The sequence below is a fragment of the Bos taurus genome, chromosome 22 (assembly GCF_002263795.3).
Source record: "Bos taurus isolate L1 Dominette 01449 registration number 42190680 breed Hereford chromosome 22, ARS-UCD2.0, whole genome shotgun sequence".
In the NCBI taxonomy this organism is placed as follows: Eukaryota; Metazoa; Chordata; class Mammalia; order Artiodactyla; family Bovidae; genus Bos; species Bos taurus.
This window is the reverse complement of record NC_037349.1, coordinates 51,018,022-51,031,368: the sequence shown is the minus strand read 5'-3', so window position 1 is coordinate 51,031,368 and position 13,347 is coordinate 51,018,022. Positions and strand designations below refer to the sequence as shown.

Below are 13,347 nucleotides of genomic sequence, written 5' to 3'. Positions count from 1 at the left end.
GAGAAGGAAGAAAGTTGAAACCCCAGGAAAGGGTTAAAGGGAAAATAATGCAGAGAGGAAAATAATCCATGAAATTCTGAATGATGGTAGAAAAGGAAGCTGGATTTTTTTTCCCCCTCCCTCACTGAGGAGTGTGTTAACACCATTTCCATTCTGGGCCTGGGCAGCCGAGGTCCTGGCTCTTCTGGTGGCTTGGCTGCGTGTAAGGGGGCTCCATGGTGTTGTAAGAGGTGCAGGAATTTGACCAAGGAGGACAGGCAGAAACGGCTTGCTCAAGAGTACAGGAAGAAGGAATCACACAGTCTTCCTCTTTCAGGCTGGCTAAAACCTAGCATTGGTTTTACTTTTGCATTTGAAATTTTTTGAGGTAAGAGGAAGTCATTGAAGCGTTGAGTTTAGAGAATGGTGTTCACGGGCGCTTTAGCTACTCGCACTCCTGTTGCATGTGTCTGTGAGAAAGGAGCTCAGTAATCGTCACCCAGGTCACTGCTGATTTCCCTCACCGATCACGTACTGTTTGCACACTCGTGACTTATTGAGATATTTCTTTAACACAGTTTAGGTGTTATTTGGCTAATAGGAAATGTGATGTGTGTGTAGTTTCACGTTAGAGCCTCGTGAACAGCTAGCTGTCCATGAGCAAAAGCTGAGTTGGAGAAGTGGCATCAGTTAGCCACTGATCTGTGTTTTTCATTCTGTTGTGTTCTGGCAGTCGCCTGTGGATGAGCCGTAGACTAACTATAGTTAAACCTTCTGTTACCTTTTGGGATTTCCAGTCTCTTAGGCAGAAAATTCCCAGCTGTCTGGGACACTGGGCTTTTGGTTTAGTGAGGGCCCTTGCTATCAGAGGGTAACTTCCTATATGTATTCTGCGACCAGTTCTTGAGTAAGATCATTAATTGAGAAAAGAAAGTGCCCAGAAAAATCAAATTCAGGGCTGAGAATAGACAAAGGAGAAAATGCTTACCTGTTACGGGGTAGAGGGAAAACTGCTGATGTTCAAATAATGGCAAAACAGAAGCCTTGTTAGAGAACAAGCTATCATCCTACACGAATGGAATAGTTGTGAAAGATGAAATGGTTGCCAATGAGGTAGATTGTGAAGTAAGAGGGGGAAATCTCTGACGAATATTTTAGTGATATTCAAGTCTTCAAAAAATGAGCAAAGTTACCTGGTCTTTGTATGAAACTTACACAAAAAATTATTGTTGCTGCGATAGATTTGGGAGGCCTTCTCTAGTAATAACAGGCCCTTTTTATTACAAAATGTGGGCTTCCCTGGTGACTCAGAGGTTAAAGCGTCTGCCTGCAATGTGGGAGACCTGGGTTTGATCCCTGGGTCGGGAAGATCCCCTGGAGAAGGAAATGGCAACCCACTCCAGTATTCTTGCCTGGAGAATCCCATGGATGGAGGAGCCTGGTGGGCTACAGTCCACGGGGTCGCAAAAGTTGGACACGACTGAGCGACTTCACTTTCACTTTAACTTGGAAGAATTTCATCATTCAGTGAATCCTGCTGGTACTTGTTCCCTGAATCTCAGGGGGCATTTGCTGTCAGGCTACTCAAGAAGGGGCTCAGTCACGGTCCAGCCCCAGACAGAGCCCAGGCTGGCTTTGAGTGCTTATGGGCTGGAGGTGCCTCCTGCATTGTGCTCCTTCTCTCAGCAGTTTATTAGGGCTGTGGGCAGGGAAGGTGGGATGTTGCTGCTCAGAGCCCCGCCCGGGCTTCAGAAAGGAGAAGAGAGTCCATTTTGGACTAAATCTGGTCTGTAGAGCTGCCTGTGAGCTCTGTGAGCTTTGTGGTGATAAGAGAACCTCAAGATGCGATGTGGCAGGAGTGGGAGTAACAGAATTTCCCGGGTCAGTTAGGCATGGGGCCGGGAAGTTACCTTCTGGGCTGGAGTGGAGACTCAGATGTGTAGGTAAAAAGGAATAAAATAGAAGATCATGAATGCCACCTAAAGTGTCTTTACTGTTGAAGGAAAGAATTAGATTTTTTTAAACTTCAGTGCTGAACTGTGCTGCTCACTTTTCTCAAGCCTGGTTTTCTTCAAATAGGGTTAGAGATATAGACTGATTATTGGGAGTGTTTTTACTATGGTTCTTGCCTTACAAATTGCTGTATTAACTGCAGTAGAGCTGGGGAATGTTCCCCAGAAAACTATTCTGCCACCCTCTTGCTTGAATTTGTTTTAAGATCTAGTGCTTGCTGTTCAGCAAATTGTGGCTGGAAAATCTCTCCAACTTCTTCTGTGGGTCATTTTTCCCTTTTGTGGGTGAATCATGAATTACCTTATATTTATTCTTTCTCTCAAGTAGCACTAAGTTCTTATATAACATCTGGAAAAGACTAATTGTATTTATTAAATTAACTTTCTTATATCCTGGTATAGCTGAATGTAAGAACATGTGTTAGTTTTATTTATACATTCATTAATTAACCAAGTAGTGATTGTTTTCATGTTACTGCTCATGGGAAAGTGTCTTTAAGCTGGGCCCAGTAACACTAAATGTTTGTGTGCTGAGCAGCCGTCTGATTTCTATTTTTATGGTCTGATGTCAGGTTTCTTTGCGTGCCTCTATCTCACTAGAATCTAGATTAAATTCTTGTGTTTCGAATAGTTGGTCGTTAGTGGATGTGTTGACATACTTCAGCATGCATTTTAGTCTGGAAGTCTGGTAAGTGTTTTACTGGTGTGTAAATGTATTTTTTAAAGGGAGATGAGAAATGTCCAGAGTGACATTGAGAATTGCCTAAGAGCAACTAGTGCTAGAGTTATCCCTGTCTGGCCAGCTTAGAAAGGTTATTGTTATCATTGACTTTGTGCCCTCACTGTGTACCTGGCACCACGTACCACATGCTGCCTGCCTTTTGGAAAAGAAGCTCTCCATGAGATTCAAGGCCAGCTTTCATTCTGGTCTTTTGTTGTACTTGCACACTGCCTTAGGAACTGTGTGATCAAGGGGGTGATTCTAATTCCACTAAAGAATACCGTTCATAATTTTGTTAGCCTAAAATAAAAGCTTTCCTCCTTGCTTATTATCCCACAGGTCTTGTCCATATTCACAGATATGTTACTGTTCCGCAATTCATTCATTCAGCTAGTATTTATTGAGCATCTGCTATGTGTTAGGCACTGGGAAAATAGCTGGGAACAAAATGGAAAATCTCTACTCTGGGTGACAGTACATTCCAGTATTCATTATGTGCATGTAGTTATATATTCTGTCTTTAAAAATGTGAATTTCAAACACTTCCTCTTGTTTATACTTCATCCTCATATGTTCTTTTTTGTATAACACATTGTCTTGTTTTTGAACCATAATTTGCTCCGGCTTTCCCCGTTAGGCATTTAGGGGAGTACTTGTGTGTTACAGTTGCGGGGACTGGTTATATTGCTGTGAGCATTTTCATGGACGCGGCCCGTGTGTTGTTGAGGCTGCACTACCAGTGGTCAGGCTAGCCTGAGTTCCACTTCCTCTTCTGCCATGTAATATAACATGACCATGGGCAAGTTTCTCAACATCTGTAAGCTTCAGTTTCCTCATCTATGAAGTAGTGATAATTAATACCTTCTTCACAGCATTAAGTGAGATAATGCACGTAAAGTGCCTGGCACGTGAGTGTTTAAACATGGTCATGGTAGAAGCGGGGCAAGAGTTGAAGAACGAGAATATTGCTGTCACATATGTGCTGTGGTTCCTTGGAACACATTCTCAGGATTGTGCGTTTTGAGTCACAGGGTAGGAACCAAATTGCAGAAGGTTCTGGGTGATGTGTTACTGACTGACGCTTCTGAGTGTGCCTGCAGTACTTGGATCATGGACTTGGGGCTCTCTTGCCCTCATCCAAATACTCTGATGTCTTTCTCGTGGGGCCTATGATAAGAAAAGTAAAAATAACACAAACTGAATTTTGAATTGGGACCAGAAAGAGGTTATAGGGGAATATGGTCTTGTCTTTTGTTTCTGCATTTCTAGTTAACTGCAGTGTTGGTCTCGTGCCTGCATTGATGGCACTCCTTGCTGAAGTGCTTAGCTTGCTTAGCTTACTTCATTCTGTGATCCTTTACTAAGGATCCTGTTTTTAAGATGCCACCTTACTTTTTTTTTTCTGCCTTGCCACACACCATGTGGGACCTTTAGTTCCCCAGCCAGGGATCAAACCTGTGGCCCCTGCAGTGGAAGCACAGAGCCCTAACCACTGGACCACCAGGGAATTCCCAAACACCCCCAAGGACTTTAACTTTTGCTCTGCCCCAGTTTTGCTCCCCTGCTGCCCTAGGAAAATGTAAAGGATTTGATTTCTCTGTCTGATAGAGGGAAGAGTTAGAGCAAAGATTTGAGAAGAGGTACAGACTGAGACAGCAGGAAGCTTTGCATCCTGCTTAACCTGAAATGTGTCCTGCTGTGGCTTGATTACTTAAACTGACATGAATTTCAGAATTCGACGCTTTGTGTTGTGTTCTCTTTTCTCTAGCCTATCATAACCCTTTAAAACCATGAAATGGTTTTGCTGTGATAACCACAAGTAATCAATCATAAATAGAGGAAGGAACATGCAGGAAGAGCGAGATGTTTGTTTGGAGAGTTTTAACAGGACAACAGAGCTTTTATAGTCGTGAACAAAGAGTGGTCTCTATCTGGGAATGCTGCTCTCTTTGACTAGCAGTTTCTTTCCTGCCCAGTACATGCTCTACCCACACATTTCCTTTTTCCCTTGTTTTAGACTTTTACTGGTCTCTTCAGTGCGCTCACCATCATTTTCCAGTCTTGCTGCCTTTTACAATATTCCAGTGCCATCCAACCTGGCTTTCTGGATTCTCTATCTTCATCGGTGATACCACCATCCACCAGGCTGGAAACTGGGGACTTACCCTTGGTTCCCTTCTCCCGTGAAGCGCTCTCTGATCTCCAGGCAGATTCAGATATTTACTCTGCCCCCCTTTTTGCATGTTTCTTGATATATACTGATACTAGTTGTTTGTATGCCAGGAACTGAACTCTTTGAGATGAAGTTTTTTTTTTGTATACTTTTTTTTGTATAAACAGCACTGAGCAAAAATGCCTGGTTATGTTTTGATCTCAGTAAGTGTTGCTTGTTGTTGATATGACTGTCTAAATAAGCCCAGGCCAATAATTGCAAAAGTTGAGCATCTAACCCCAAGGTTCTACTTCTGTATGTTTCCGTTTGTAAATAGACGATATGCTTGTTTAAGGGCTTCCATGATGCCAGCTGACTTTCAAATATAGATGGTATATACCTGGTAGGTGTGTGGTTCCTAGCTTGGTGTGCATGTCAGATTTAGCTTTGGCAGTTCTTATATGGAAGACGTTTGAACTTTGTGCAGATGTAATAAAACAATCTTCAGAGATGAGATGAGGTATTTGACATTATTTTCCTGTGGAAATACAAAAAAATTGTGAAACGATCCAGTTGAAATGAGGAGTGAGCAGTACATCCTCTTTTGGCTGCGAAAAGATACATCCAACATTTGGAGTGCGCTGGTTTTGTAACCAGAATGGGAGTAGGATGTAAACTGCCCACCTGTACTCACAAATTGAATAGGATTCCTGTAATATTTTTGGTATCTAAATATAACTTCATATTTCCTTATCAAAATAAAAGTGGGTTCTTATGTCCACGTTGATAATGAGTAGCTGTGAAAATGACTAATAGTATCTGCAATCATAAATACAATGTGAATACTTTAAAGGCTTTTCATTTTATGACACTCTAGTAGAACACAAGTCTTTGCTTCAAGTTGGTTGGCTGCCCTCACATACATTTGTCCCTTCTGCATTTGTTTTTGTTTGGTATTTGGCTCTCTAGAGCAGTTTGATTTGCAATAGCCAAAAACTGGAAACAACCTAAATATCTACAAACAGATGAATGAACAAATAGTGGCTTACCCGCAGAACAGCACACTCTCATCAATATAAAGAGAGTGGGCTGCTCATACAAGTACCATTGATAAATCTCAGAATATGCTGCATGAGGGGACTCAGGGGTGGTGGTGGGGGGAATAAGCAATTTATGATTTCAATCCTATAACATGCTAGAAAATACAAACTTATCTGTTGTAAAGGAAAATAAATTAATGATTGCCCAGTGAGCTGAAGAGGGCAGAAAGATTATTAAAGAGCATGAGGTAAATATGGAAGTGCTTCTCCATTTTTAAATACCATGAAAATGAAGGTAAAGGCAAACATATGTTGCTGCTGCTGCTGCTAAGTCACTTCAGTCGTGTCTGACTCTGTGCAACCCCACAGACGGCAGCCCACCAGGCTTCCCCGTCCATGGGATTCTCCAGGCAAGAACACTGGAGTGGGTTGCCATTTCCTTCTCCAATGCATGAAAGTGAAAAGTGAAAGTGAAGTCGCTCAGTCGTGTCCGACTCTTAGCGACCCCATGGACTGCAGCCTACCAGGCTCCTCTGTCCATGGGATTTTCCAGGCAAGAGTACTAGAGTGGGGTGCCATTGCCTTCTCCGAAATATATGTTACAAACACAGAATAACAAAGAGAACATGTAGGGGGAGCATATGGGACATCATTGCACATGGGAGCCGGTTTGTCCAGCATGTCTTTGAAGAGGTTGTGGGCTTTGATCTGACTGACTTAGACGGGAGAAGGTAAATGTGCTGCAGATGGGAGGATTAATTAAAGGTCTGTATGTGGGACAGTCAGCCCTGCCCCCACGTGGTCTCTCTCTTGGCAAAATAATCTGGATAATCTTAGGGAAATCAGGCACTTAGAGAAGATCAGATTTAGCTATCTTTATTTGTCATTTTGAATAATAGCTGCTTCTGATCAGTCACCCTAAAGAGAAGCCTGGCAGTTGCATGGTTCTGTTCATGTGCATAGAGTTAGGGTTCATTTCCTGAGACTCCCTTTTTACAAGTTGTAACATCCACATAAAATTCACTTTTGAAAGTGTACAGTTCAGTGGCATGTTAATACACTCATGGTGTTGGGCAGTCATCTTCTTCATCTAGTTGCAGAACATTTTCATCACCCCCAAAACGGAAACTTGGTACCCAGTAAGCATGTATACTCTCCACTCCCTGTGTCTCTGGCAACAACAAATCTGCTTTCTGTATCTCTGGATTTACCTATATATGTTATAGAAATGGAATCATGAATATGTGACCTTGTGTGGCTGGTGGCTCTCTTAGCATAAGTTTTTGAGGTTCTTCCAAGTTGTAGCCTGTATCAGTACTTCATCCCCCTTGTTGCCCTTCATTTTGTTTATTGTGAATGGTGATTCTAACCAAGAACCCCCGGACATTTGAGGAAAACATGCATAATGAAAGAGAAACAGAGAAATTGACTGTAACTGATATAGACCAATAAGTAATTTTGCTTGTTTTTAAAAGTGCACTATGTAGTATTTCAGAGAAGGCAATGGCACCCCACTCCAGTACTCTTGCCTGGAAAATCCCATGGACGGAGGAGCCTTGTAGGCTCCAGTCCTTGGGGTGGCTAAGAGTCGGGCACGACTGAGCGACTTCACTTTCACTTTTCACTTTCATGCATTGGAGAAGGAAATGGTAACCCACTCCAGTATTCTTGCCTGGAGAATCCCAGGGACAGAGGAGCCTAGTGGGCTGCTGTCTATGGGGTCGCACAGAGTCGGACACGACTGAAGCGACTTAGCAGCAGCAACAGCATGTAGTATTTGCCAAGATATTCAAGAAGATGTGGCTTCTATAAAACAATCAGAGATGCCATCAGGAAGAAAATCAAAGCAGAAAAGAACCTGTGAAGATGAATTATGGGTTTGCCAAGTTAAAAAATATACCATAGATAGATCAGAAGATAAAACCAAGAAAATCTCTCAACATAAAGCCAAAATACAGGCTATATATATATATATATATACATGTATATGTGTGTGGGTGTGTGAAAAAAGAGACATGGAGATCAATCCAGATACCCAGGATTTACCAGAATTTGTGGCAAGTGAGAACAAAAAAAATTGAAGGAAAAAAAAAGATCAAAAAAGTAAAAGAAGAAGATTTCCAAGAGCCAGAGGGAGGAACAGTTTTTGTATTGAAAGTGTCTTGTCTGTTGCCCAGAAGGGTAAAGAAAGAGCCATTGCCAGAATTGTCCCTATGAAATTTCAGAAAAACAAGAACAGAAAACCTTAAAGGTTTCCATAAAGATACGCCAGGTCTTCTAAAAGACATGGGACTCATGTCTCCAGTCTCCAGCATTGACAAGCAGAAGACAGTGGTGCAATGGTCTTCCAAGTCCTGAGGGAAGAGAGTTTTTAATCTACAATTCTGTCATTGCAAAAATAAACTTATTTTCAGATGAGCAAGGACTCCAAAAATTTACTTCTGTACCTTTGCTGAAGTAATTCAAGATGAAGATCAAAAAAGAAAAATAATAATTCAAGAAATAATTAAACTAACTTGGCAGTCCAATGAAAAATCCCATGTTCTGCTTGTAGCAGGCCTGGAAAATGGTCAGCCCAGACTGGAACAGAAACTTGGTGGGATCCAAGAAAAATTTCTTCTGGAATAGGGGTGAGGTGGATTCCTAGCAATAGATAGAATGAAGAAGTTGGAAGATGATGAGAAACCATAGAACTCGTCATAAGGGGGAAGGGAATTAGAATTCCCATGGAAAGCAGAAAAACTACACACAAAAATCACAAGTCAAATACAAAGCGAACACACCATGTGACACAAGTATGCGTGATTGGCAGCTACTACTAATGTATTTATGCCAGATGTACAAACGTTCTTCTTTGAGTGGGCCAAGGAGAGTGCCATTGGAAGCTCAGGGGTGGAAATGCAACTCTGGTCCTGTAAACTATGTCTTAAGATTACAAAGGCTACAGATAGAGAAACTGAAAATAGTGATTTAAATATTCAGAAGTTGGGGCTGGGATGGGAGTGGGTAGGCAGTGGCATAAGTAGGCTAGGTCTGGTGGAGAATTAGGGGCATGCTCAGTGATGTTGGTAACAACCAGAAGAACCCAGACCAGTGACTGGGAGAGACTTGTCCTGGCTGGAAAACTGGGAGAGGATCAGGATGGGCTGGGATGGAGTGGCAGGCATTGTTCCTTTTCATCAAAATGCTTTTTATGAACCATTTTAGTTTTTGTTCAGTGATAATTGAAGTAGGTTAAGAGTTTGCTGTAATTGGGATAGGTTGAGAATTTGATGATTCTCAATAAAACAAGTGTTTCTGAGTATCTTCTGTTGTTTTAACTTTTAGATAGATGCTAAGAAAGATGGGGAAAAAACAATTTAACCTCTACCATAAAATAATTTAAAGGTCTCTTGGCCTTTATTTTCTGCCTCCTCCTTTTTTAGAATGATAAGACAGAAAGCAGGTATGCATAAATAAAACCTTTTCTGCTTCTATTCCATATTTTCTGACACAGCCACTGAAAACACTATTTTATCTTGCTCTGTTGAGAAACTTGAAGTGGTTTCTCCAGATTCCAGCCTGAACTCTTTCCCGCTCTACTCCCTAATGTTTGATTTTTGGCTCCTCAAACCTCCTGTCAGCATCTCTGCCATTCCTGTCACATTAAAAGACCTCTCAGTTCACTGTCCTTTTTTTTCCCCTTTAAACCTTCCTTTCTAGATTCGTATCTGGCCTCTCCTGCTAGATTGTGCACCCTCTGAGGGCTTGGAAGGCTTTGATGCCTGCCTGCCTGCCCGCCTGCCTGCCGGGGCTCTGGAGGAGGCTGTGGATAGGCAGTGATTTCAGCTGAGACCACAGGAGCCAGGCAGAGGGAAGTGTTAGAATATGGGACCTAGCCCTGGCACAGGCATTGTTCTAGGTCTTAGGTATGACAGAGGAGGGAAGTGGTGTGAAAAACCTCTTCCCCTAGAAAAGAACTCCATTCCCATGGAGGTTTATTTACATAAACATATAGGTGCATAGAAACGTGGTACGTTTTGAGCATAGTTAACAGCAGCAGTCAGTGGCTCTGTCTTTGAAACGTGCTATTGGAGTTTGCGGCTTTGTCACTAAGATATGCTGGGCTCTGAGGTACCCTCTGGAGAAGAGAGGTGATCTGGCTGGAACTCCCTACAAGTGTCTGGTACTCCCTCTCCTTTGCCCTCCTCACAGTCGCCATAGCTGGAAGAGACAGTGCATCATTTGAAATCACATATAGACAAGATGGGCTTGTAGCTACAGGAAGATGGTAGGAGACTTGGCCTTTAGTCCTACTGTGTGTTATTCATTGGCTATGAGCTCCTATCTGCATTTCTTTTGGTTGTGATTAACGGATAGGACTTTGGTTCACTAAAGTAGTAGTCATCCTACCTGTATATGGCTCCTCCCTGAAAAACCATATGGAATTCTAGAAGGGGCTGTAATCTGCCTTTTGTACTAAGTATTTCCCAGAAGATTTTCATTGAAATGCAAACCCGAAAAGATACGCTGGCTGAGATTTACCTTGCAATAATCTCTAGGGTAGTGGGGTAGGTAAGGTATAGCCTGGTTCTGAGTTGATGTTGGAACTAGGTGATGGGTACATGGGTTTCATCATACTCTTCACTTATGTAGATGCCCAGAGTTTTTCATAATAAAGTGCCCTCAAGGTCAAGGAAGGGATGACTTTTGTATTTTTGTTTTATTGTATTTTTCATAAGTAACTGTAGTTAGTCAAGTCTTTAGATGTTTTTGGCATTGATTTTAATGATCAGAGACCATAACAGAACTAAATTAAGGTTAGACTGGAGAGAAATCTTCAAATTAATGTTCATTAATCAGATTTTGTAGAGCATTTATAACATGTGGGTGCCTCAATTACCAGTCAGCTCTCCCTCCATGGAGAGAAAATGCAAGGAAGCAAAGTTAGAATAAGGCGCCGGAGAGCAGACCTTTTAGAGCCTGAGAGTGTGGAGGTGTGAAGTACAGGAGAGGTGAAGGCCCACCGCCGAAATTAGACTCGAGGGCTGGGTCTTGCCACTACCACTAGCACTGCTGATGTGCGCCATTCTGGCCTGGTGTTCACCTTTTCTTTTGTCTCTGTGCTTTAACCTTGCTTCTTTCTCTTATTCCTTCAGTACTTTCTCACCTCACCTTCTACCCTTCAAGACTTGAATCCATCCGTCTTAATCTCTTTCAGCTAGTTTTCCCATATTACATCCCTTCCTACCTTAGACCCAGAAGCTGGCCAACGGTTCACTCCTTTCCTTCCTCTCTGCCTTTTAGTGAATGACCACTCGTGTTTGTTAACAAATGTGATTGGACCATGAAGTGGCTTAACAACAGGCTGAGGCATGGAGCCCTATTCGGGTAGCCTTAAAAGATTTCAGGCAGTTGGCAAGTAAGAATTCTAAATAAAAATTGAAACTACCACCTGTATTTTTTCAGGCCGTTGATGCTCTCTGCCATCGGCTGCATCCTCCCTATGGCACTGGTAAGTGTGGGAAGGGCTGGTGACAGTTCTGGTGGGCTGCTGAATTTCTGTTTTCTGGGGGAAAAAAATCTATTTGCAAGCTGTGCTGTTAACTCGTCCCCAAGGACTAGACAGCTTGAACCAACTATAGGAGATGAAGAAGATGAAGAAGCAACTAACGATGCTCAGGGTTTTCCTGGGGAGCTGTTGTCAGGAATGGAGGCTTTCAGTATGTGCCTCGATCCTTACATCAAACTAGCATGTCCTGTGCATTATTTGAACAATAAACGTATACAATCCAAGTGCTCTGGGATGTCAAGTAATAACGGTAAATTTCCTGAACTTCTGAATACGTTTTCCCCAAAGATAGATGTTGGCTGTGTATTAGAAAGGATCTAGAATGTTGTATGTACTGAGCGTCTCCTTCCATGGCAGGATTTATCTCCCTCTGGTATTTTAAGTGCTTTGTGGTCAGGGGATCAAAAACGTTTGTTCCAGTGATTAATTTATAAAATTCTGATACTCGAATTTTTCTGGGGAAAGAGTTTGGTGGAAATCAGAAAAAAAATTTGAGGCTCTCATGTACTAATGAACTTCAGGTGGACTCGGGGTCCTGTGATTTGAAAAACAGATTCACCACAGTCTGCTTTCTGCTTGGGGACCTAACAAAGAAAATACATATAAGAAAATTGAAACGTAGAGTGGGGAGGCAGGCAAGTCATAGGAAGGCTAAAATGTAAGCCAGTGACCAAATTGCTGCTGGAGTTGTGTTTTCTAAGCTCCTGGAATCCTGCATTTGTCTCCTTGTAATGAGTGGGTCAGAGGCTGCATAGATCCAGAAGTTTTATCTTATCAAGATAGTCTCCATTCCAAGTTGACAGGCCCTAATTCACTATTTACACTGTTTCACTTCTCTAGTCTCTGAAGCCCTTAGATCACAGAAGAAAGTGTGTCCAGAATATCTTCTGAAATGCTGAGGTTGTGGATTTGTGTGCTGTTAGCCGTGTCAGGAATGGCTTGCTGATAACAGCAGCTAAAATCCTCATGTACACGTCACTGCATCTCTGTGAGAAAATCTTAGCTTCATTGGCTGCTATCCAGGATTTCCCCCTCAGGTCCATCTCCTCCCCACCCACTCCCCCAAACCCTGCTTGTGAAGCCGGAATAGAATTGTATGGACACTGTATATATTCTTTATTAAAAAAAAACAGAAAGGAGAACTTGACTCCCCAGCAGTCGTCTACGCCTTTAGGTGTCTGCACAGGTGGTAACTACTGGACATGTTCTGAGGGCCTGTATCTGGGAAGTAGCTTTTTAAAGGTCTCTCCCAAACACAAATTAGGGAGGATGACAGAAGTTTGCCTGCAACCTCTGGGAAATAGTGATGTCTAGTAGCCAAGTCCTTTTTGACATTCATGTGGCCAAGTGCTTCCTGAAATAAAGATCTGAAAACCATCTGAGGGTGTTGAGATTGTAAATGTCATGGCAAAGCCAAGCCAGATTGGATGGGCAATACAGAGCAGAGTCCAGGCTGGATGATGACAGGTGTCCCCACAGTCCTTTAAAGCTTCACGGAATGCTCTCCAGAGCCTTCTGACCCATCGTGGGTCAGGTTTGAAGGCACAGGGAATGAGAGGGAAAGGCAAGGAAGGTGGGCTACACTTGACTGTGTTCTGACTCCATCTTTGACTCTGAAAGCCGTCTTTGGACCACCCAGGGACTTCAGGACCCTTCAGTGTTTGATGAACTGTATACCACTACTTTCCCTCCCTCCCTCGAGGCTTGGTGTGGGAGGTTTAGAGGGAGCTGGAGTGTTGTGAAGTTACTGGCAGTACAGGCCTACTTATACTAAAATTCACATTGTCTAGTCAGTTCATCTTTGGTCAGAACTATGTATGTTCAAAACTCTGAGGGGATGTTTTCATTCTGAGGAGTACGTAAAAGATCAAAATGAACTATTTTGATGCAAT

General features: G+C 42.5%; 1 protein-coding gene and 1 non-coding gene across 7 annotated transcripts in view; one reads left to right on the top strand and one right to left on the bottom strand.

Annotated features, from left to right (window-relative positions):
• Positions 1–13,347, top strand: part of ARIH2 (ariadne RBR E3 ubiquitin protein ligase 2) — a 39,379-nt gene that overhangs the window by 6,667 nt on the left and 19,365 nt on the right. The window contains exon 2 of one of the 6 annotated variants that reach the window (XM_059879503.1): positions 11,353–11,398. The exons of the other annotated variants lie outside the window; for them this stretch is intronic. Within the exon in view, the coding sequence (XP_059735486.1) occupies positions 11,360–11,398 (39 nt within the window). The 5' untranslated portion in view covers positions 11,353–11,359. The remainder of the gene's footprint in view (positions 1–11,352; positions 11,399–13,347) is intronic. 6 annotated transcript variants of the gene reach the window in all.
• Positions 4,147–4,219, bottom strand: TRNAG-UCC (transfer RNA glycine (anticodon UCC)). The gene has a single exon. It is a non-coding gene; the product is annotated as a tRNA-Gly (tRNA).